This window comes from Erinaceus europaeus, chromosome 12 (genome assembly GCF_950295315.1).
Source record: "Erinaceus europaeus chromosome 12, mEriEur2.1, whole genome shotgun sequence".
Taxonomy (NCBI): Eukaryota; Metazoa; Chordata; class Mammalia; order Eulipotyphla; family Erinaceidae; genus Erinaceus; species Erinaceus europaeus.
Window position 1 is genome coordinate 15,050,006 of NC_080173.1, and position 24,508 is coordinate 15,074,513.

At 54.8% G+C, this 24,508-nt stretch overlaps 2 protein-coding genes and 1 long non-coding RNA gene across 10 annotated transcripts in view; 2 read left to right on the top strand and 1 right to left on the bottom strand.

The window, feature by feature from the left end:
- PGS1 (phosphatidylglycerophosphate synthase 1) overlaps positions 1-14,362 on the top strand; it is a 46,976-nt gene extending 32,614 nt beyond the window's left edge. Inside the window, exons 8-11 of one of the 8 annotated variants that reach the window (XR_009552950.1) lie at positions 4,045-4,193; positions 9,198-9,327; positions 11,701-12,002; positions 14,223-14,362. Coding sequence is in view for 3 of the 8 variants with exons in the window: in XM_060202850.1 (XP_060058833.1) it covers positions 4,045-4,193; positions 9,198-9,317 (269 nt within the window). In the remaining 5 variants the exon portion in view is untranslated. Of the gene's footprint in view, positions 1-4,044; positions 4,194-9,197; positions 9,328-9,460; positions 10,340-11,700; positions 12,003-14,222 lie in introns of those variants that run through there. The other 7 variants (XR_009552949.1, XR_009552952.1, XM_060202850.1 and 4 more) reach the window with 7 other exon arrangements.
- Positions 13,878-24,508, bottom strand: part of DNAH17 (dynein axonemal heavy chain 17) — a 120,884-nt gene continuing 110,253 nt past the window's right edge. Inside the window, exons 74-80 of the mRNA XM_007535566.3 lie at positions 23,358-23,549; positions 18,065-18,244; positions 17,557-17,739; positions 16,298-16,480; positions 15,879-16,022; positions 15,287-15,512; positions 13,878-14,315 (exon numbers count right to left, since the gene is read on the bottom strand). Coding sequence (XP_007535628.1) covers positions 14,068-14,315; positions 15,287-15,512; positions 15,879-16,022; positions 16,298-16,480; positions 17,557-17,739; positions 18,065-18,244; positions 23,358-23,549 — 1,356 coding nt within the window. The 3' untranslated portion in view covers positions 13,878-14,067. The remainder of the gene's footprint in view (positions 14,316-15,286; positions 15,513-15,878; positions 16,023-16,297; positions 16,481-17,556; positions 17,740-18,064; positions 18,245-23,357; positions 23,550-24,508) is intronic.
- On the top strand, positions 18,234-20,923 carry LOC132541857 (uncharacterized). Its single transcript, XR_009552954.1, has 2 exons — positions 18,234-19,145; positions 19,563-20,923. It is a non-coding gene; the product is annotated as an uncharacterized LOC132541857 (long non-coding RNA).

The window sequence follows — 24,508 nt, forward strand, 5'->3', positions numbered from 1 at the left end:
CCTGCCTGCCTTCCTTCCCCAGAGCTCAGCTTGGGCTTATGGTGGTTTAGGGACTTGAGCCTAGGACTTCGGAGCCTTAGACATGAGAATGGAAGAGACATTCTTTTTATTTTTAAAAAAAATATATTTACTTATTTATTATTGGATAGAGACAGAGAAATAGAGAGGGAGAGACAGAGACACCTGCAGTCCTGCTTCACCACTCGTGAAGCTTTCCCCCTGCAGGTGGGGTCCAAGGGCTTGAACCTGGGCCCTTGCCCACTGTTATGTGTGCACTTAACTAGGTGCACCACTGCCTGGCCCTGGAAGAGACATTCTTTTATTTTATATATTTTAAATATTTTATATTTATCAATAAGAGGGATAGGGAGAGAGAGAAAGAACTAGATAGACATCACTCTGGTACATGTGTTGCCGGGGGTCAAACTCAGGACCTCATGCTTGAGAGTCCAGTGCTTTATCCACTGCGCCACCTCCCGGACCACTAGAAGAGACATTCTTAATCTTATTTTATTCAAACAAGTGCCTGCTGAGTGCAGACACCATGCAAAGGCATTGGGAACTGTCAGGAACATTTGGGATTAGCTCACTGGGGATAAGACATATGACCGCCTTGCCTTTGTAAGGCTTGCATCTTAATGGCACACGGATAATAAGCAGACGCTTCTATTCAAATATACTGCAGGCAGTGGAAAGGGTCACAGAGGAGACCGCAGCAGGCGACAGGGTCTGGCAGCTAGGGTGTTACGAGGCAAGCATTGGAGCAGAGACCTGGGTGAAGGAGCTAGCTGCTCAGTGAGCACTGGGATGGCCATAAACACCTCACCAGGCTTCCGGAGCAGCACGGGGCCTGCATGGCCTCAGCGGAGTGAGGAGGCTGGGAGTGGGGCAGGGGCTGGCCACACCTACATGCAGGAAAGGGCTCAGGGGTCACAGAGAGTGGTGGGGCAGGAGCTTTGGGGCCATCTTGGATCCCTCTTTAGAATGATACTGGCACCGAGTGCAGAGAGAGTGGGTGCTGGCAGGACAGAAGCAGACACTCACCCCTCTTTCTGGAGGGAGACTCAGAGCATGGAGCCACAGCAGTTTCGGGACCGGAAGCCTTGTCCTCTTTGGGACTTAGGACATGCTCACCCATGCTTGCAGCCACCCTGTGCTGCAGAACTCAGCTGCCATGTGCATTCCTGCCCATGCTGTCATCCCTCTTGCAGTTCTTTGCTAATCTGGCAGTTCCCGGAATAGTGGAGATTCTGGACCCAAAGGTCAGACCTGGGCTGAGGAGCCGGGCTAGATAACAGGTTTATGGCACGGGGCTGGGAAATGCTGCGCTTCCTGGCGGAACCTTTGCCCCGGGCTTGCCCTCCTCATGCCTTCCCTCACATCCTGAGCACACTGTGGCATTCGGACCCTGGCTCCTACACGGGGAGGAGGTTGTTGTTGGATAGGACAGGGAGAAATGGAGAGAGGAGGGGAAGACAGATAAGGGGGTGAGAAAGACAGACACCTGCAGACCTGCTTCACCACCTGTGAAGCGACTCCCCTGCAGGTGGGGAGCCGGGGGCTCGAACCTAGCAGCACTTGGGAGCACCAGGAGAAGTGCTGAGGCCTCTCTTTCTGTCTATGTGAAATAAAGTTGCCCGGGGAGCAATGGAATCTCACGTGCTGGAAGCACTGGCATCACGGGGGTGGGAAGAGGAGGAAAGGAAAGAGAAAGGAAGGGAGGGGAGGGGAGGAGGAAAGGCAAGAGAAAAATCATAGAAAAATAAAGGTGTGTATCCTGCATTCCTGTGGGGATAATGGTGGTCTAAGGAAGAGGGACAGGTTCTGGGTGCTAAAGAAAATCTTTGTGGGCTGGGAGGTGGTGCAATGGATAAAACATTGGACTCTCAAGTATAAGGTCCCAAGTTCAATCCCTAGCAGGGCATGTACCAGAGTGATGTCTGGTTCTTTCCTCCTTTCTCATAATTAATTAATTAATTTTTTAAAAAAGATCAGTTAAAAAGAAGAGAAAATCTTAGTCTTAACTATATGAAAAGCATAGACACACACATTGCATGTGAACGGTATGTCTGTGGTGTTAAAAGTGACGGAAGACCAGGCCCTGCCTGCAGACTTTGCTTTCTGTGTTCTCATCTGGCAATGCCGTCCCAAGCCTGTGTGCCCGCCTGGGTTTGGGGAGTTCATTCCGTGCTGTACTAGGCTTCCCTGCCGCTTGCTTCTTACCTGCCTCTCTCAGCGGGCTGGGCAAGCTTCCAGGCCCAGCTGCATGGAGCTAGGCAGCCAGTGCCCAGCCTCTGAGGAGCTGATCTCGCCATCGGGAGAATTGGAGCCAGTGAGGGAGGTGGCATGGCTCTTGCCCTTCTTCACCCAGAGGCCGGTGGAGACCTCCGCATCTCATCTCTTGCTGTGGGCCTTGTGGAGAGGTGGGCTGGGAAGGCAGAGCTGAGGGTCAGGCTTGATTGTATGCTCAGCCCTCCCTGTGCATGTCCACAGGCTGGCCCCGTGGTCCTTGGGTGCGGGGTAAGACGAGTCACGGGCTGCCCGCAGCTGGGGGCCTGTGGGGGGCTGCTCCCGGCAGAGAGATGCATGCCGACGAGTGTGTGGCTTTGATGTGGCCCCTGGGGTGGTGGGGGCAAGCGCATTACAGGAACAGGCAGCTGAGCGTCATCATCTCTTACCCAAGATGTTCTTGGAAATGCTCTTGTTCTGAGTGAGAATTAGGAAATGGCCTTCTATTTTAGGAGTGTGGTATGCTTTACACGTTGATTCTTGTGTGAAGACCATGCACATCTGTGGGCCCTTTGAAAGGGTCGTGTTGGCGTGGGGAGCCCAGGGTGGTGGGTGGGTGTGAGGGGCTGGCGTCACGCTGATGTGAGGCCCGGCTCTCTGGACTAAGTGTCTTAGCACTGGTGAGGGGCAGCCTGGAGGAGAGACTCAAGGCCAGAATCAGGTTGTGCTCCCTGTAGGAGGAAGGAAACTGGGCAGCAGATGGCCCTGGGGACTTAGGCTCGGGGCATCGTCTTTTTGGGAGAAGTAGTTGTGATGGGAACTGGCTTATAAAAGCCTGTGATGGGGTGGGGGTGGGGCAGAGTAAGGGTAGCAGCGTGCTAGCAGAGGACTCACCTGCCGTCTGTGTCAGGTGACATTTAGGCTCCTGAGAGGACTCACAGACTTCATTTCAGAAGTGTCCTCTCAGTGTCAAGACACACCAAGTTTCCAGATGGGGGTACCAGGTCCTCCCAGCTCCGGCCACCACACAGTGCTTTGCGACTAACTGTCACATCCTCTGGCTCACTTCCTAACCAAAAAAGAAGGGGTGGGGGTAGTATTCTCTGGGGTGGGGCAGAAGTGGCAGGTCCCCTTGCAGCCCTCTGTTCACCGGCACCTGGTGGACTCTGCCCCTGTGGCCTGAAGGTCCCAGGTTTTCTCTCCCACCTGACACCCCCTTGGGCTTCATAGTCTTGTGGAGTGTGTCAGTAGGTAGAAACAGGAAGGCCGGGGAGGGAGAGTCTGTGACCTTAGTCAGGAGGGCCTGCCTGCTTCCAGGTCGATGCAGTGGAGTGAGTCACTGCCAGGTGCCCCTGTCATGGCCTGTTACCTGTGGGACAGCGCTGGCCACTAGCCTACGAGCAGAGGACTGCTGTCCCTCACTGCCAGGGCTTCTTGGAACTCTTCTTCACGGAGGCCAGGGTGGGCTTTGAGTCCCAGCTGGCCAGGATGTAGCTACAGTAGTTCAGAGAGTGAGAGGCCTTTGGGAGGGGCCTGGTGAACACGGGGAGGGGGAGTGGTGCCATGAGCTCAGAACCTGGGCAGGACATGGCTGGAGGCTCCTTCTAAAACCCTCTTCCGTCAGGCATGGACAAAGCAGCCAGGACGCGCATGAGGCAAAGCAGGGAGGACCCATCTCTGGGGCACAGGCTGCCCCAGGCCTATAGTCTGTAGACTCCGGGGGGTGGACTGCCCTTCTCCTAAGTGGAACATGGTGTGGACACCTTGGCAGACACTGTGCTCACTTCCTGTCTGCACATTTCCTTTTCCCTGCAGGCCTCTGGCTGTACCTGGCAGGGAGCAGCCTGCCCTGCCTCACGCTGATTGGCTCTCCTAATTTTGGGTACAGGTCGGTTCACCGGGACCTGGAGGCCCAGATCGCCATTGTGACGGAGAGCCAGGCCCTGCAGCAGCAGCTTCACCAGGTGGGTTGGAGTGATGGATGGGGTTGCCCTGGGGTGCTCAGCCTCCCCTGAGGGCAGAGGGAGAGAGAGCTGGGCTCCTGCCAGTCAGCCCGTGGTGGGAAGCCCTGTGGCAGAGCTGCCTCTGACCCCTGCTGCCTCCAGCCCACAGGAGGGGCGCTCTCAGGGCCGGGCCCTGGCGTGTGCTCTGGTGGGAAGAGAACAGTGTTTCGCACGGGGATGGAAACGGCTATGGTTCCTGGTGTCTGGGCTGTGTGTCTGCTGTGATGCCGGGAGGCTGGGGCTGGGGATCAAGGCCAAGGCCCTTGAGGAGAGGAGCTTTAGGCAGCACCCAGCTAGTCTGAGAAAGACCATCCAGGAGGTGCTGCAGTAAGGAGTGTTGGCGTTGCCGCCAGGCAGAAGGGGCACAGCGAACAAGTCTGTGTCCCCTCAGAGAAGGTAGTATGAGGGCGTCGTGGAAACAAGACGTCTCCAGGGCTCTTCACTGGCAGAGTTCTCCGAGTCACTGTGCCCAGCCTGCTGCACTGGTCAGTCTGACGCTGTCTCTCTTGTTCTGAAGTCACCTCACTTGCTTGGGGTTGACTAGACAGGAGGCGATGGGATGGTGCCCGGGGGTGCACCTGGCCAGAAGCAAGGCCCCTCAGGTGTGTTTCCAGGTCTGGGGATTGGGTGGGTGATGGGGGGCCATGGGGAAGCTCATGGGCTTCCTTTGCCTCCTGCCCAAGTCAGGGGGCAGTGCTTGGGCAAAGCAGGCTCCGCATTCCTCACCAAATGCGGGGGTCTTGGATTTTCTCCTTCCTCCGCAACCCCCATCTTCCCCTCCCTTCCCCCTTCTTCAGTTGGGAGGGAAGAAAGGAGGGAGAGCCTGGAGCATTGCCCCACCACTGACGATGCTTGTTTTGCCACTTCTGTGTGAGCTGAGGTTCAAGCCCAGGGTCTCCTGAGTGTAAGGCACTTGCTCTGCGGCCACACCAACCCTCCAGCTCTTGTCTTGGCGTCTCTGTGCTGTTTTTCTCTTAAGCATAGCTGTCGTGGGATTTTTTTCCTTAGCAGTCAGAGGTGCAGGCAGGCCTTCTTCACTAGGGGAGGGGAGGGACCTGAAAGAAGCCTAACTTGCTGTGGCTTGGCAGTTGGGCACAGCCCCCACCCTTAACCTCTCCAAGGACCCCCTGCTCTCTTAAGAGAGGCAGCTCACAATGTCTAGTTGGGTCTCTGCTCTGATCAGTGTGGCTGTCACAAGAGCAGCCCTTGGTCCCCCCAGGCTAGAACCACAGAGTCACAGGACTCAGGGGCTCTAGCCAGGCCAAAAGGCCTGAGAACTGCTAGCAGAGCCAGAGGCAGGAGAGCACCGTCTTCTCACCAGGGTAGCAACACTGCCACGAGTTCTGGCAACAGTCTTGGCTCTGCTTCCACTAACAGTCATGCTTGGGGGTTTGAATAGGGAATAGCAGAGTTACTGGGGACCCACTAGTGTTCCCGTGTGAATCTGTGTTTGCTGTCATCTGCAGCATGTTGAGAGCCTGGAGCTGCAGGTACCGGTACACGTGATTCGGGGAAAGATCCTGAACTCGTGACCTTTACAGGAAAGCCCTTCCATGGGAGGTGCCCATCCGTCCCGAGTCAGGGAGCACAGATAACACTGTTGTAGGTCGGACCTCAAATACTCCAGCTATTGATTTCATTAAGCTTTTATTCTCCAGTGTTTGGGAATCACTGTTGTGAAATTGTTGGAGCTTTTGTTGATGGACAAGGAAATGGTAACTGCCTTGTTCCCTTGGATCCGTCTCCCGCGAGCTGGGAATCTTGACAGTGACGAGTGGGGCTGTGGTGCCGGGAAGGCCTCAAGGCCAGGGGCAAAAGGAAGTGGCAGTGGTCATGCCCTGGGTGGCCAGCAGGACAATACCATCTGCTCAGCAGCTTTCGTGATAGAGTGGGACTTCCAGCCAATGCCTAAGGAAGCCCCACAGCTGAGGCTCTGGGAGGGGACAGGCCCTTCTCTGTCAGAGTTCTGCCCCACTTGCAGAGGAAGGGTCTCTCGGCCAGAGTTACTTGGTGAGGTCTCTGGATGTGGGTTGATTTGGGGGAGCAAGTCCCCCAGGCTAATGCCCAGGTTCCGGGCGCTGGCTCATCTCCCCACTTCCTGAATAAGGGGACTGAACCCACATCCTGGATCTGGAGAAAAATTGGGCGGCTGTGGTCAGGAGCTACTTTCCCAAATGACATATTTGGGGTAGTTTCTCTCTCTTCCCAAACCTGAATCCCAGGGGCTTTTGACTGTGGGTGGGTGGCAGTTCACTCCCCAGTGGCCCCTCTGTCTTGCAGAGGCACGTGGGCCCCTGGCCCCGGGAATGCAGAAGTGCCTCCCTCGATGAGTCCACTGCGTACTTGCACCCTGGGGCTGCAGCACCCTTGGGGGAGGCTCGCATAGTGCCTGTCCCGGGGCTGCCCAGCCACACAGCCTCCTCACCAGCCCAAAAAGTCCCTGAAACTCCAGCTGCTGGGGTCCTGCTCTCTAGAGCCACCTCTGTTGGGACACAGAGAAGGCACCCGTTCCTATCACAGTAGGTCCTGGGAATGGGGAGATATTTTTATCATAATCTGAAGCCCCTCCCTTCACTTAGTACGTACAATAAAACCGAAAGCTTCCTGGTTTTGTTCAGAGCACACAGTTTACCACTTGTGACCCAAAGGAAGACTCCTTCGAACAGCATAACCTCCATCAGCTGACTTCCTTCTCCAGCCCTGCTGTGGAGTCGAGGAGGAAACTTAAGTGTTTCTGGTAATTTAATTGAAATCTTGGCTGCATATTTGAAAACATAAGGCTGGAGCCGCATCAGTGGAGACTTCTGCAAACCAGCCCCCCGAGACCAGGGCTGGCTCCTCTGTCAGGCACATCAGCCAGCGACTCGTATCTGGCGGCAGCAGCGAGGCAGCCAAGGGACAGGAGCCGGTGGGATGGCTAGCACGGCAGTGCCCACAGGGGAGAGTCCTGCAGGCCTGAGCGTCCTCTGGCCAGGACTCGTCTCCCACCCTGGAAAAGTGAGGGGGCGGGGCAGCACCCAGCCAGTGTCTCCTGGGCGCCTGGTGGTTAGGAGGCTAGATTTGTGTGCATGAGGCCTCAGGCCCCCCCCCCCCCCAGCATCCCACATGCCAGAGGAGTGCTCTGGCTCTGTCTCCTCATACTAAGAAATAGGTCTGTTCAATCACACAGACCTGTGCACACTTGGCATTTTAATATAAAGGGCTGGCAAAATAGCTCACTTGGACAGTGGGTTGCTTTGTCATGCCCGTGGCCCAGGTTTGAGTCTGGCCCTTCCTTCATTGAAGGAAGCTTCGCTGCTGTGGTGTCTCTCCCCTTCTGCCTCTGTCTTCTTGTGTGAAAAAGTTAGCTCCAGTGACTAAATAAATAAAAGACACAGTTTCTTCTTCAGACATCCTGCCTACAGCTTATGACAAGGTTTATAGAGCCTGTTTTGACATAGGAAATGACTTCTCATTGTAAAAGCCAAGGAAAATTAAAAGAGACAATCACAAAAATACTCCTGCTTATTCCAACCCGTCTTGTCCATGTATGAGGTAGAAGTTGTTTTGCTCCTTTTTTTTTAATATTTTCATTTTTTTAAATTATTGTATATACAGAGTAATTGAGAGGGGTGGGGGAGAGAGAGACATCTGCAGCCCTGCTTCACCACTTGTGAAGCTTTCTCCCTGTAGGTGGGGGACTAGGAGCTTGAGCCTGGGTCTTTGTGCACTGTAATGTGTGCACTTAACCAGGTGCGCCACCGCCTGGCCCGTAGTGCAGTCAGGATTACACAGTGTACATGACTTCATACCCAGCCGCGTTTGCTGAACATAGTGCGCATTTCCCTATTACTAGCTGTGGGGAAGGCTCTTCTGTTAGACGGCTGTCTTGTGGCCAGTGCTGATTTGTCTTATGGCCGCTTATTGATCCAGTTAGTTGTTGGACATTTAGGTGGTTTCCAGTTTTCCCCAGTTGTAACTGTTGTGATAGCAGACAGACATCTTGGTGCGCATTTTCTTATGATAAGCTCTTGCAAGTGGAGCTCTTAAAGGCTTCCAACAATCTGCTCCATTGCTCTCTAGGAAGACAGTTTGAGCCTTTTCTTTTCTTTCTTTCTTTTTTTTTTTAAATTTTAAAAATTTTTTTATTTATTTCCCCTTTTGTTGCCCTTGTTGAGTTTGAGCCTTTTCTATGCACACTTTGAGGGTCCCTGTTTCAGCACAGGGCAGTGATGTTATAAAGCTTGTCTGCTTAAGAGAAGAAAAACTCTTGTCTCTCTCTCTCTCTCTCTCTTTCCCCTGTAGTTGGCTCTTATTGTTTACCATCCTTGTTGTTGTTGTTACTGCTGTCATTGTTGTTGGATAGGACAGAGAGAAATGGAGAGAAGAGGGGGAGACAGAGAGGGGAGAGAAAGACAGACACCTGCAGACCTGCTTCACCACTTATGAATCAACCCCCCTGCAGGTGGGGAGCCGGGGGCTCGAACTGGGATCCGTATGTCAGTCCTTGCACTTCGTACCACATGCACTTAACCCATTGTGCCAGCGCCCGGCTCCCAAACTCGTCTTTTAAGAATCTCCTTGGTTTCCTTTGCACTCCTCCTTCATTTAGTGAGGATGGCTTAATTTTTCCCACCATCTGTGTTTATTCAGCACTGAGTTGCTTGCTGTGCACACTTCTCTGTCTCAAGAGTTTGGAGAGGGTGTCTTGGGACCAGGTGGTGGCACACTCAACTGAGTGCTCATGCTACAGTGTGCAAGGACTTGGGTTCAAGCCCCTGGTCCCCACCTATAGGCGGAAGCTTCATGAGTAGTAAAGTAGTTCTGTAGCTGTCTGCCTGTCTGTCTCTCCCCCCCACCCCTTCTATCTTGGTTTCTCTCTATCCAATAACTAAATAAGGTTTTTAAAAAGTTAGAGAGTGTCTTCGCTTCTTTACGGGGTGTTTAAGGATGGTGCCCTCACGCCTGCCTGTTTCTCTTCCTCAGGAGCAAGAGCAGCTGTACTTGAGGTCGGGCGTGGTGTCCTCTGACACCTTTGAGCAGCCCAGTCGGCAGGTGAAGCTGTGGGTGAAGATGGTGACTCCGCTGATAAAGAACTTCTTCTGAAGACAGACAGGTGCGGACCCAGTGTGCTCTGACCTGCTCACTAAGCAGGCACATGTCCTCTGTCTGGTTACATGCCGAGTGGGGGTCTCCGGACTTGGGCTGCTTACCATTGCTGTGAAATGAAGTAGCTCTTTCATCTCCAGGCAGGGCCTGGCTCCAGGAGTCCGGGAGCCGCTGTGTGTGGGGTCATTGTCACAGCTGCACTTCTGCTCCTCCATACATGGGTTTTTGGGTCGGAAAAGCCCCTGGAGAAAGGCTGTGAGACAGGGTGCAGGAAGCAGGCCCTGTGCCTCCCCGGAAGCTCAGCGCAGCTCGGGTCTGACCGCAGGCGGGAGGAGGACATGCTCCTGGTCAGAGAGCGGCCTGGCTTGCTGCCCTAGCCAGCTGCAGCTTGCCAGGAAGAGCTAGCTATGGAGCCAGGCCTGGCTGCTGCCTCCTGCCCCTGACGTGTGTGTGATGACGTGCGCATGGAGATGATGTCCTCCAGGCTGGCAGCAACCAATATGATGTGCTCTGCCCACCCAGGAGCAGTGCGGCCCACAGCCACCCTCTTTGTGCACGTGCGAGTGAGCCCCCGCTGTCCTAGGCAAGGTCCTCTGCTCTGAGGGAGGGGTGTCTCCCAAGTCAACCTTCTGGATTCTAGTTCCTTTTCACCTCTGACCTCACCCCGAGTGCCCAGATGGGGTCAGTCTCAGGGGGCTGCAGTGGAGATGGTCCTGGCTGTTCCTCGGGCACCTCAGGTTCCTGGAATGGAGAGAGAGAAGGGGTCAGAGACCAGAAGGACCTGTGGCTGGTGGGGCTGGTGCTGTGCCTGCAGCAGAGGCTGAGGACAGAGGGGCTGGGTCCTGCTGAGGGAATGCTGCTAAGTCTCCCTTCAGAGAACTCAAACTGATGTCATCGCTCAGTTTGTCCTTATTTTAATCTTATTCAGATAGCAGTGTACACGTTTAGAAAGCAAAATACTAAAAGTCCATCAAAACCCAGTCTCCTGAGTCTTTTTTTTATTTGCTACCAGGGTGTTTGACAGCTCCACCACTCCCAGTGGTCGGCCTTTTTAAAAAATCTGGGTGTCTTGTCTGTCTGTCTATAGGTGAGACAGAAACTGAGGTTGAAGGGGAGAGGAGACCTGAAGCCCCGCTTCACTGCTCATGGGGTGTCCCCTCCCTCCCCCAACACACACACACAGGTGGGAACTGGAGGCTTGAATATGTGTGTGTGCACTCAGCTGTGTGTGTTGCCACCAGCCCCTCTTTTATTCATCTTTTAATGAGTGTATATTAACACCATTCCCACCACCAAAGGTCTGTGTCCTGTGTCCCCCCTCCCCGCCTGCCCCATGAAGCTGAGCATCCGCCCTCGCCCTCGCCCTCGCCCTCACCCTCACCCTCACCCTCACCCTCCACCCAGAGATTTTTTACTTTGGTGCCATACTCCAGACTCAGATTCTGCTCTGAGTTTCCCTTTCTGTTTTTCTTTCTCAACTTCTGTTTATGAGTGGGATCACCCCATACTCCTCTTTGTCTTTCTGACTTAGCTCACTTAACATAATTCCTTCTAGCTCCATCCAAGATGGGTCAGAGAAGGTGGGTTCATTGTTCTTAATAGCTGCCTAGTATTCAATTGTGTAAAAATACTCTTGTTTTCTTATACAGAAATAAGGAGAGAGGGAGAGACACTTAGAGCATGGCTTCACATGTCATGAAGCTTAAATAAGGCCCACACTCTGTGTGACTGGGTGCAGTGTACCCTCACTCTTCCCCCCCCCCCCCCGTAGTTTATTGATTGAATAACAAACCTTGTTCTTATTGGTGTGACCTCACAGCAACCACCTTTAAATTTAAAGCACCAGTCATGTGAATTTACAAAACTCAAGTTATTTCCCTACCCCCAGCAGATTTCCACATCTCACTACTCAATCTCTAGATCTGTAGGTGCTTGAACCTTGGACAGACAGACTTTTGTGGTGACCTCTGGGGCCCTGGGGCCTGGCCACCCTAGGGCGAGGTGTGAGATTGGGCTCCAGCCCTTAGCTCTGCAAGAGGCTGATGGCTCCAGAGGTCACCTTGGTCAGTGCTGGAAGGCCTCTGTGGCCTAGTCCCCCCCCCCCCCCCCCCAGTGTTGCCCAGAGCTGGAGCACCTTGTCATGAGCCCCTCCCCCAGGCCGGGCCTGTCTGCAGGGTTTAGTGGTTGGGAGTTTGGGGTGGGGCTGGGGCTTGGCCACGCTGCCCTGGGGCAGCAGCACATCAGTTAACACTGTTTGCCTTCAAACTGCTCATTAAATTGTCCTGTGGGACAATTAGATTAGAGAAGCCAAAAGAATGTGCCAGGGCACTGGGTTTGTTTGGAGAGAGGCTTTCCGTAAACAGCATTCACATTCCTACAGATTTTGTGGGACCAGAGTCAACATGGCTGTGCCCGGACTTGAGCAATCCAGCCCGCTCCCTTCGGTTCCCAGCCTCTCCCTCCGCCTCTGCTCCCCACCTTCAGGAGTCTCTGGCAGCCTTTCCTGCTCCATCCGTGGCCTGCCCCCAAGCCAGTGCTCCCCAACCTCCCAGCCGGCCAGCGCTCAGAGAGCAGGTGAAAGAAGCGGCTGTCTCCCAGCCCTGCCTCACTGGCCCAGCCTGGCAGCCGAGGTGAATCATCTCACTGTGGAAAGTTGGGAGATGATTTTGCTCACCACCCACAGTATGTATGTGTGCCTTTAAGGGGAAAACTGAAAACCCTCCCAGTTGGTGGGCTTACCAGGGAATGAGGAGCTGCCTGGTGGCGGTCCTCCTGTCCCTTCCGGCCTGGACATGAAGGGCTACAGTGACCTCCTGTGGCCAGCGGGGGAGGTTTTCTGGCAGCCAGGCCTGCTGAACTGCCTCCTCCATGCAGCCCCCTATGAGGCTGGAGTGATTCCTTAAGTCCAAGGAGAGAGGACTTGAGAAATGCTTTCCTTCTCCCTTTTTTTTTCTTTTTAATTATTTATTAATGTGAGAGACAACTAGAACATTAGGCAGCCATGTGGCATGCCAGGGATCAAACTCAGAACTCCATGCTTTTTTAAAAAAATATTTATTATTCCCTTTTGTTGCCCTTGTATTATTGTTGTAGTTATTGTTATTGATATTGTCATTGGATAGGACAGAGAGAAATGGAGAGAGGAGGGAAAGACAGAGAGGAGGAGAGAGAGACAGACACCTGCAGACCTGCTTCACCGCCTGTGAAGCGACTCCCCTGCAGGTGGGGAGCCGGGGGCTCGAACCGGGATCCTTAAGCTGGTCCTTGTGCTTCGCACCACATTTGCTTAACCCTTTTCCCTACCGCCTGACTCCCTCCTCCTCCCTCTTAACAGCCTCACTGGGTCTCAGAATCTAGGATTCTAGGACCTCCTTTTCATTCATGGTTTGGGCAAACATGCTGAGAAAAATGTTTTCACAAGACTTTGGGATCATGTTGAACTTAGAACAAGGCCAGATATTCACAGCTTCCTTTGCTCTCAAGCCCAAAATCAGGCTGCCAGCATCTGGGCCTCCTTCTGGACCTTCATTTGACACACTGTGCCTCCAATTTCCTAGTTAGTTGTTCCTGTTTTTTTTTTTTTAATCTTTATTGGATAGACATAGAAACTGAGAGGGAAGGATAGGGAGAGAGAGACAGACAGACAGACAGACATCTGCAGCACTGCTTCACCACTTGCGAAGCTTTCCCCTAGCAGGTGGGAACCAGAGGCTCAAACCGGGTCCTTACACACTATAACATGTGCATTCAGCCAGATGCACCACACCCGGGCCCCCCAGTTAGTTCTAATGCTCGTCTATACCACAGCCTCAGCCAGCTGTCACTGGTGGCTTTCCTGGAAGACTATGTCAGCTGGGCCACTAGGTTAGGTGGGTTGCGGGCTTCCCGCTCTGACTTCTGCCGAATTCATTTTGGCTACAGACAGAAATACCCCTCCACCCGCCAGACAGGCCCAAGGTCGTCTTTGGGGTGGACCCAGCACTTGAGGTGGGGGCCGTGAAAGAAGACAGAACATGGCCCCCGACTAGAAGAGACCGCGGACTGGGCAGTGTGTAGCACAGTCAGACGCCTGTGCCTTCCCAGGACACACACACACTTCAGATGGTCCCTCACTGTGTCCTGCTCCTGACATCTTCAGAGACCAGAAGTTGAAGCTTTACTCAGATGTGGAGGAGTTTGTTTTGCAGAATTCTGGGGGCGGGTGTTGTTGTGGAGGGAGGGAGGCATTGCTCTACTTTGGAAAGTGTCCTGGGAGTAGGGACAGTTGCTTTAGGTGACTGGCTGGGCATGTCTATGGAGGTGGCAGCTCCTGGCGCTGAGGGAACAGCCCGTCCCCTCACAGGTGGGTCTTCAGGCCAGAGGGCATGACAGCTGCACCCCCAGCTCTGCCTGCTGCTCACAGGCGAGCAGCCTTGGGCCTCCAGGCTTTGGGGTTTGTTTCCCTGCATATTTGTCCTGCTGCTGGGAACCGGACCTCACTCACCCCGAGGCCTGTGCCAGACCCTGGTAGCCCACAGTTTCCACGCTAAAGACTGACCCACTGAGTCAGAAAGCAAGCTGAGTGTGATTTTATTCCAGTCCGTACCTCTTTCTCCTAAACCTTCACACTCTGGCTAGTCCAGTTATGAAATGCCTCAGTATTAGGAGGGCAAAAGGCAACTCAGTTTCTATAAAAATAAGTGATCTTGGCAAGGCCAAGTTTCTAGTCGTAAACTTCCAGTGTGGTTGGGATGAGGCCAGGGCCCAGCTAGACCTGGAGGAGCAGCGCCACGCCTGCCAGGATCCACTTGGCTGCCTTCTCTTTGGTCTTCAGGTTAAAGGTCCAGACGTAGGTGGGGCCGCGGATACGCGTCTTGTACACAGGACACTCATATATGTTCTTGGTCTCCATCCGGTCCACAGGGATGGCCTTGATGAAGATGACAGGCATGGCTGGCGTCAGCTCCTTCAGCCTCGCCTCGGCGATGACTCCAGTCTGCGTGTCCCACCGAGCTCCTGCAGGGACAGTGTGGTGGACGGTCAGGGTGGCCCAGGGTGAGGTGACTGCTTGCTGTCTGGTGAGCTTCTGGGAGTGAGGGCAGCACTGGGGAGAGGCCTGGCCCCCGCACAGACAGGCTCGTGCCCCCAGGCCCCCGACCTGGCTCCTCTGCCCCGAGTGCAGGCCAGGTGCTGGGGCATCACTACGGAGGACTGAGACAAAGGACTGGGTGGGTGGCATGTGCCCGTGGTGATGGCACGCAGGGTAGCTTGGACGCCTCTGTCTGAATTTCTGGTGTTCAGAGCCTCATCTCCCAGCCTTCCGTCATGGTAGGAAATGCTGATTTTTTTCCCCCACGTGGAATGTCTACCTTACATGTATATATGCAGAGCAGCTGAATAAATATACACCCAGGACTATTCCTTGCCTTGAGCCAGACCGCTGTTACCTCTCCTCGCCCTATTTAATGGCGTCACTGTCTCCTGTCTGTAATGCAAATAAACATGGACAACGGCCGTCTGCGTGCTTGTCTTTGGTTCTTGGGGAGCCCTGAGCCTCTGCTGCTGAACTGACTCACCCCACCCAGCTCGGGGGTGACAGCCTCAGTGACAAGGATAGAAAAGCTGCTGGTCACACCTGTGGGCCAGTGACCTTGCTCAGTACAGGGCAGGTGTGGCCAGGGTGGACTCGATGATCACCCGTCCCGTCCCCCTGCTGCCCCAGGTCCTGGCTTTGTGCTGGCTCTCAGGAGGGGACGGCAGCAGAGGCAGGCCCTGCACCCACCCTCACATGCTCCACAGCCCAGAGGCTGAGCCCTCCACCCTTGAGGGTGTCCCCAGAGCTGGGGTGCTGCCTGCCTGGCCTGCTTCCCTTACCCTTGGGCTCTGAGTTGGTCCTCTGAGTTGGACTCTGCCCACTGCCTCCAGCCTGGCCCACTGTGACGCCTCCCCCGTACGCCCCCTTGTGGCCTGCACGTGACCCGCCTGACCTTCCATGAAGAGCCCGTACACATAGGACCCCTCTCTGGGGGGTGCGGTCATGTCCTCCCGGTTCTTCTTGGTCACTTCCACCGACAGACACATCTTGTCCAGGGGCCACTCGTTCTTCCTGGCCATGGACTGCATGATGGCTGTGAGGAAGGACTGGGGGTTGAAGAAGCCAGCCAGCCACACTGTGGTGGGCAGCGCAAAGTCGGTGGTCCAGGCCTCTAGCTCCTGCAAAGCACAAGCTAGTGAGAGCTGGGCCCCCAGGGTCGGGAAGCATGGCTGCACCTCTGATGGCAATCTGGGGGTCCCACAGGGGTCTTTGCTTTCTCACTCGGCAGCTCTCAGGAGCCGCTAGTGCCAGTGGGTGTGATTTTAGGCCGTGACGCGTGGGCATGGAAGCCTCACGGCTCTGTTCTTTTCCTCTCGAAGTGCTTGTGTTCTCAGACATCTAGTGGCCTCTGGCTCTGCTCTGAGAAAGGCCAGGTCAGCAGGGCTGGGGCTTCTCTCTGGTGCTACAGACCTTGGGTGGGAATGCACAGCCGTAGGGGTGGCTCCCCCAGGGCCCCTGCCTCGTCCCACAGGTGCCATCCTCACCCTGACTCGAAGCAGCAGGTCGGCATACCAGGCTGCCAGGCCCATCATGGAGGGGTAGGCCCTGGCCACCCAGGTGTTGGGCACAGTGTCATAGAAGAGGGCCGTGGACAGGTCTTCCATGTCAGTCGTGATGGTCAGCTCCCCCTGAGGGACACACAGACACCGGACTGTACTGTTTGGCCCAGACCACAGTGGCCAGGGCGGTGTGCCCTGTGTGTGCTGGGCTGTGGGTAGAAGAGGCCTGGGCACAGTGAGGTTGGCAGGTTCCCCTGCCAGGGGACATCCAGGTGACACCCCCTCTCTCATGCCTGTTTGGGAACCCAGACTGCACACTAGGGAGTGCAGGGGCCGGGGCTGAGTCTGACCTGGCCGGCCTGCTTACGTCAGGCCCTGCTCCTGGCCTCCCGGGTGGGATTTACCTTGAGCCCCAGGCTCAGCTCCTTCAGCGAGCGGCGCATCTCGTTGGTCAGGATGTTCATTCGCTCACATTCTTGAAAGGCCACCACCACGTAGGGGGTCTTTTCAGCAGCTTTGGCCATGATCTCGGCCATATTGAACATCTCGGGGATCTTCTCCAGGATCTCCTCCAGCACGGCCTTCACCTGGAAGGCAGTCCCCGTAAGCCCCGACACCTGATGTCACCTCCCAGCCCCCCTCAGCATTGGGGACATGGCTCCTGGTCCTGAAGCAGAGGGACATGGAGCCGTAAGTGAACCAGGCTTGTGGGGCTGGGGCTGTGGCTGTGGCTGACGAGGGAGCCCTGGTCACTCAGCTAGACTGCTCTGCTCCTGTCATCAAGGCTGTATCCCCGGGGGTCAGCCTGCTGTCTCCAGATGTGTCTGAACACATCTGTTTCCTGTCATGTCCCGTGGCGTCTGTAGGACCGGGCCATGCTGAACACAAGCTTTCTGGGAGGGGCCCCACAACGGTCATCAATAGACTTCTGGGTTCAGCCATTAAACCAAGAAAAGGTCACAGGGTCTAACAGCCGTGAGGGTCTCTAATCAAGAATCTGGTTGTGTCAGAAAGGTAGGAGGACAATATAAGGCAGCAGCTGTACATCAGACTATTGTGTCTGAAATCCAGTGCTCCCAGCTTCAGTCCCTGATACCATACCACGGTAAGTCAGTGCTGTTCTGGTATCTCTCTCTCTGTAAAATTTATAAATATTAAAAAGGAATCTGGTGTTTACTGTGGCATCTAATACTTAACCGATCTCATTTATTTTTCACCACAAGGCTTCATGACTCTATGACTCCCAGTGGACTTTGTTTTTCCCAGAGAGAAGGTGAGACAGGAGAGAGATACCTTAGGACTGCTTTCCTGCTTACGAAGCTTCCCTTTGCATGGTAGTTAGCTCATTTAAAGCAGAACTATACTCAGCACAAATTCCTCATGAGAGAGCGGGGCGCCGGCTGGTACTTTCTGCCAGTGGGGTCATGAGCAGCACGAGCCTTTGGCTGCCTCTCCAGGCCCACGCCACTCACAGCCAGTGACGTATCACCAGGGATATGAAACCTGCTCACCAGCCTGCAGACTTCACCTCAGAGCCTCTGACCCGAGGCCTGAGGTGGGACCCCCAGGGGTGGATGCTATCACGCTCTCACTGCTGCGGCTGGGTCCCTGGGTCCCAGACCCTTCCCCCACTGCCCACTGGGATGAGCATTCAGGGTCCTGCCTTTTCCTCGCGAGACACTCCCGTGCCCGCTCCCGAGTTGGTCTCCTTGGGCTGCATTTCCAGGACCGTCCGGAACAGCTTCTCTGAGGTGACCGTCAGGAAGCCAATCTCGGCGTTGGGGTGCAAGCCATACAGATACGGGCTCTCGGGGGGCAGGTTCTCGTCAATGTATTCGTGGTAACCCTGCAAAGGGATGGTGTGTGTGTGTGTGTGTGTGTGTGTGGAGCAGCCAGCCGCAGCTCAGCAGCACAAGCTGGAACCTGTGTCCTCCACTCAGTGTTTACCAGAATGTTCTGCCCCCACCTTGCCTGCCCTTGGCATAGTTCCCAGGGTTTGCTAAGTCCTTTGGGCTTTCTCCCCTTTGCTCCCCAGCCACACAAAGGAGTTCCCAGCACCCCTGCTCAGAGGCTGCATTTCAGACTCTCGCTTTCGGCTGCTTCTTGCTCCACCCCTGAGCCGGGCATCAGCCGTGTCTGTCCGCTCTCGTCCCTGCCTGACTGCTCCTCACCTTGTAGTCCAGGTTAGGGGGTGTCTGGAAGCCCGGGGCCAGGTGGACTTCCCCCTCCAGCATCTCTGTCCGGATATATTCCCCCAAGTATGTGCGACAGAGCCGGCGGTCCCAGTCGTCCGTGATGTGGCCGCCATACATGATTTCACCAAAAAGGTAGCGGAGGTCATCCCAGGGCACCTGAGGAAGAAAGGAGGGGGGCAGGTGAGTGTTGGGGACCCTGCCTCTGTCAGTGAGGAGGCAGCCAGTCAGGGTGGGGGCCTGTGCCACGGCAGTAGCTGCTCCCCTTCCTCACCCACAGGCCCACTTGTCCAGGTCCAAGGGGTCTTCAGGCTCTGGCGCACGTGGCAAGGTGCCCTCCGCCCACAGAGCTCCGCAGGAAGTGAAGCATCTGCTGGTGTGTAGAGCACCCCGGTCCCTGCCTGTGCCCTCCTCACCCCACTCACTCACAGGATGGGGGGGGCATCCGTAGCTTTACCACCACACCCCACCCCACCACGTCCACTGCCGGCATGAGCACTTCCATTCCACATCAAGAATTGAAATGCGGCTGCTGTGAACATTTCTCCCCCTGAAGTGAAGTTTCTTTGTTTCATTGTTTATTTTAATAGATATGAGCTTTTTATTTTATTTATTTATTATCGGATAGAGACAGAGAAAGTGAGAGGAGGGAGGTAGAGAGGGAGAGAGACAGAGAGACACCGAAGCCCTGCTTCACCAATCGTGAAACTTTCTCCCTGCAGGTGGGGACTGGGGATTTGAAGCTGAGTCCTTGAGCACTGTAACGTGAGTGCTTTACCAGGTGCACCACCACCTGGTCCCTTGGATATGGGAATTTTACATGGGACCGAGGAAAGGGAGGAGAGACAAGCTAGAGCTTCACTGCTTCATATGTGGCATCAAGGATCAAACTCAAAGTCCAGGGCTCTACCTGTGAGGTCTCTCTCCAGCTGTCCAGTTAGCCTTATGTTCAAAATGCATCCAGTAGCTCTTTCTTTCATTAGGACAAAAACTTTTTTTTTCTTTGCCACCAGGATTATCACTGGGGTTCAGTGCCTAAATGTCAAATCCACTGTTCCTGGTAGGCATTTGTTTCATTTTTCTCTTTCTTTCTCCTAACCATTTTATTATCCTCTTTATTTATTGGATAGAGACTGTCAGAAATTGAGAGGGAAGGGGGAGTTAGAGTGGAAGAGAGACAGAGAGACACCTGCAGCCCTGCTTCAACACTTGCAAGGCTTTCCCCCTGCAGGTGGGGCCCGGAGGCTTGAACTGGGGTCCTTGTACATTGTAACATGTGCGCTCAACCAGGTGCACCACCACTCGACCCTTTCCTCCCTTCCTCCCTCCTTCCCTCCCTCCCTCCCTCCCTCCCTTCCTTCCTTCCTTCCTTCCTTCCTTTCGACAGGACAGAGAGAAATTGAGAGGAGGGAGAGATGGGGAGAGAGAAGAGAGAACCCTGCAGCACTGCTTCACTGCTCTGGTTTCCCTCCTGCAGGTGAGGCTGAGGACCTTGAGCCCGAGTCCTTGAGCATGGCATATGTGCGCTCCAGTGGGTCTTTCTTCGAATGCCATGAATTGACCTGATCAGATTAGTTTTGTTTCCTTTTGTGGTGCCAGTGCCTGTGTGATTTCCCCACTTCTGGGTTGACTTTCCTATTCCCATGCGGTGGCAGGATTTGAACCTGGTTTACGTGCATGGCAAGGCATGCGTCCTTCCTGGTGAGCTAGCTCCTGGGTCCAGTCTCCTGACCCACCTTTCACAGCAGCTCTCACAAGTCTCGTGAGCATAGACAGATGACCTGCTTCAGGGAAGCCTCCACGAAGCAGGTTCCTTTCTGCAGCACTCACACCCCTGCTGAGAGCAAGCCCTCCCTCAACATACACACAGTCCGGCACAGGTGGGATGAATGACAGCCTCACGTGAGATCTTAAGTTTCTGCTGACTGTGTAAGTAAAAAAGGTATTCCAGCAGGTGATTCCAGCACAAACACTAATTATCAGCCAGGCATTTTACTTTTTTTTTTCTTGAGAGACCAGAACACTGCTGAGTTTTGGCGTATGGCGGTGCTGGGGATTGAACTGAGACCTTAGGCTTGAAAGGCTTTTGCAGAACCATTAGGCCATCTCCCCAGCCCCATTCTTGTTTTCGTACCAAACTTCTTTGATTTGTTCCCCTTATTTGGAGGGGCTGCACGTGGTGTGCCGCTGTGCTGGGCCGGGCCATCCTGGTGCTCAAAGCTCTTAAAGGACCAGGTGAGCATTTACGCTGTGCAGCCTCTGGCTCCCTGCCTGAAACAGCCACACACCTAATTCCAAGTTTAAAATCTCCATTACTTCTCATTCCTCTTCCTTTTCCTCTTCCTCCTCTTCGTCCTTCTTCTCAAGAGAGACAGAACAGAGCACTTTTTTTCTTTTTATGTTTTTTTGTCTGTTTTTCTGTGGTGCAGTTCTCTGGATTGTCATGTAGTCACTATTTGACTAGCTGGTTGGTTATCTTCAGCCTCTGCTGAGCTGCTTTTTCTGCCTCTAATCGACTTGCTTCTGCGGCACTTTCCCCACCCACCCCCAGCCCCCAGCCCCAGCCCCCACAGCGCTGCCCGGACCAGCAAGCCCATGTCAGTCTGCAGGCCACTGTGGCAAGCGCTGAGCTCACTCTGAACTGGAAGGGGAGGGCCGGGCTCAGCGAGGGAGCACCAACCTGCAGAGTCGGAGGCAGGCTTCCTCATGTGGCCCTTAGCCTGCGGTAGGCTGAGGCACACTGAGTACCTTCTCCAGCTCTCTTGCCCAACTCGGAGCCTGCCTGTGTACATGTGTGTGAGATGCGGAAACTTGTAATAAAAGTCTTTATTTCTCTTCCAGGGTTACTGCTGGGGCTTAGTGCCTGCGCCACAAATCCATTGCTCCTGGAAGCCATTTTTTCCCCTTTTGTTGTCCTTGTGGTTATTATTGTTGCTGTCATCAATGCCATTGTTGTTGGATAGGAGAGAGAGAAATGGAGAGAGGAGGGGAAGACAGAGAGGGGGAGAGAAAGACTGACACCTGCAGACCTGCTTCACCACTTGTGAAGCGACTCCCGTGCAGGTGGTGAGGCCAGGGGCTCGAACCGGGATCCTTACCCCAGTCCTTCATGCCATGTGTGCTTAACCCGCTGCGCTACCACCTGCCTCCCTAATAGATGTCTCCAAACACTTGTGACAAGACTCTTCCTTCCTCCCACACCCTTCCCTACCGAGTGGAATGGGATGGCAGCAGTCCCTCACTTTTTCCCGTGCCTTCCTCTGGGTGACCAGGGCAAGACCCTGTACAACAAGGGTCACTAGCACTTAACCCTCCATCATCGCCCCAAAGTACCACGGTGACCCACCTGGGGGGAGGTCAGGGTGAGCACCTTTCTCTGGCCCTACCCCCTCTGATGGGGGTTGCTCTGCGGGGAGCTTGGTACATAGCACCCCAGTGCAGAGCCAGGTGGTGGTCGGCTTGGAAGGTGGAGCAGGGGCAAGGTGGGGCTTGCTGTCAGAGGTTGACACGGTCCACCCCACCTTGGGCCAGCTTGGGCCCCGGGGGGAGCAGGATGCAGGGCTGTGCTCACCCTCCCAGCTCCACAGGAAGACACTAGTGGGATCCTAAACGAGGGCTCTGAGACTTGGTGGGCACCTCTGTCTCACCTGGCTTCAACCCCAAAGCTTTGAGGCTGGGTGTTGTCCCCAGACTCTCAGGGGGGCCTCCGCTGCATAGCAGGAGCTGGTACAGACCAGCCGCAGCTTGTCACCGTGCAGTGGGCGCCGGGACGGGCCGCTGCCCTGTCAGCTGTCTGGCCGCCTTTGCCCCCGCACCCACAGCCCAAGGGGGTTTGGGAGGCGCCCACGTTCTTTGGCAGAAAGGCATCAGGTGCTGGGCTCTCTTGTAGCCACAGCCTTTGTGGTTGTTGATCTGGCGCAAGAGTGAGGAGGAGCCCAAGGCTTATGGGTACAAGGGTGGGGGAGGCTTCACGGGAGGAAAGGCCTGGAGTATGCCAAGTGAGGCCAAGTCTTAAGGGGGTCACCCAAGACAAGGCCACTGTCAAGGTGGGGCCACCCTTAAGATGGGGCCGCTGGGCTGTTACCTGGGAGCATGTTCTCTGGAGCCAGCCCTGTAGTCAGAACCCACCCCATACCCACCCTTCAGGCCACGTGAGCCCCTCGGTCAGTAGCCAGCCTGCCCCCTTCCCACTAGGACAGGATTAAGCGGGTGGCTTCATTCTGTTCCTCTACAGCTGTGGGCATGTGGCTACACAGGCGTTCTACTTTTTATTTACTTTTTTTCTCTTTCTTCTTTCTTTTTTTTTCTCTTCTAGGATTATCATGCCGGCACTACAGACCCCGCTCCTTGCTGTCATTTTTTCCATTTTTTTTGTTACTGTTGTTCGTTGTTGGATAGGACAGAGAGAAACGGAGAGAGGAGGGAAGACAGAGAGGGGGAGAGAAAGACAGACACCTGCAGACCTGCTTCACCGCTTGTGAAGGGACCCCCCTGCAGGTGGGGAGCCGGGGGCTCGAACCAGGATCCTTGCGCTGGTCTCTGCGCTTCACACTATATGAGCTTAATCCAGTGTGCCACCACGGGGCCTGTTTTACTTTTTAGCCAAATGAAAGGCAGTTCCTGTCTCCCTAGACATATCTTTGACTTTGTCTGCAGACAGCAGCACCCATGTGGCCTACGGTGACCTGGAAGGCCCTTCTCTGGCTCACAGTGCCATGGTTCTTGGGGGGGCTTCTGTCCAGCCCAGGCAAAGATGCCTGGCCCCTGTGGACTGGGACAGAAAAGCAGGAGATGGCAGGAAGCCTCCCACAGTTGCAGGAGGGGACGGTTCAGGGCAGGTTGGTAGGTTACATGTTGCCTGTCTTGTGAGAGCTAGTCACTGTCTCTTTATTTATTATTTATTTTATTATTTATTTATTTACTCCATTTTGTTGCCCTTGTTTTTTGATTGCTGTAGTTATGATTGATGTCGTTATGTTGGATAGGACAGAGGGAAATGGACAGAGGAGAGGAAGACAGAGAGGGGGAGAGAAAGATAGACACCTGCAGACCTGCTTCACCGCTTGTGAAGCGACTCCCCTGCAGGTGGGGGGCTGGGGGCTCGAACCGGGATCCTTATGCCAGACCTGCTGCGCGACTGCCGGACTCCCTGTCACTGTCTCTTAAACGCAAGGCTAATCACACCGAAAAGGGGGCAGCACACGGGCCCGTGGGCTGCTGCTGCTGCTGGTGGGGAGCTCACTCGGGCAGGCGGTGCCGGCGCATCACCCACCTTGGTGTTGGCCTCCAGGTAGTTGTAGAGCACGTTGATGGAGATGGTGAGGTCCCCGTTGTTGAAGGGGTACGACCTGTTCCAGCCCTGCGGCCCGAACTTGCGCCGCTCGGCCACCACGGCGTGGAAGTAGCACAGGGAGAAGAGGATGCACTTGAACTCAATCTCCTTGGTGCACATCTCCAGGGTGTCCTGCGGGAGGCGGGTGTGTGGCCAGGTGGACTCGTGGACTCTGCCAGCTGAGGGTGCAGCTGCAGGTTGGGGTGGGGGCAAGTCGCTGGCTGGGCTGGTCTTCGGTCTGGAAGGCTTGGGGCTCAGCACTCTCTCTGGGCCATCACATACTTCACCTAGTAGAGTGCACACGCCACCACGGGCGAAGACGCAGCTCTGACCTGGGGGCACTGTGGGTGGGGGGCTGGGGACGGGCGTCCTCTGTGGATGCCAGAGTGGCACTTCGGCGTCTCTCCCTCAAGACCCTCTCTCTTTATTGTTTACTGCCACCAGGGCTCACTGGGGCTTGATGCCTACAACCAATTCACTACCACCAGCAGCCATTTTTCCTTTAATTCTCTTTCTTTTTAAAATTTTTCCCCCTATTTTATTTGATAGGGCAGAGAGAAATTAGGAGGAAGGGGGACACACACACACACACACACACACACACACACACACACACACACACACACACGTGCATCTGCAGACCTGCCTCACCACTCGTGAGTGTGCCCCCTGTAGGCAGGGGCTGGAAGCTCGAACCCAAGTGCCTGTGCCGGGTAATACATGCACTTAGCGAGGTACACCACGGCCCTGCCCCTCCCTTTTAAAATTTTTCATTGTTTTTGGATACAGACAAAGATAAATTGAGAGGAAAAGGAGAAAGAGAAAGGTAGAGAGAAAGAGAGATACCTGTAGCACTGCTTGTGAAGCTCCCCCTCCCTCTGAAGGTGGGGGCCGGGGGCTCGAGCCCCAGTCTGTGCATATGGTTCACACACACACACGCACACACACGCGCACACACGCACACGCACACACACACGCACACGCACCCACGTGCACGCACGCACCCACGCACGCACGCACCCACGCGCACACACACACGCACGTACACACACGCACGCACGCACACGCGCGCGCACACACGCGCACGCACA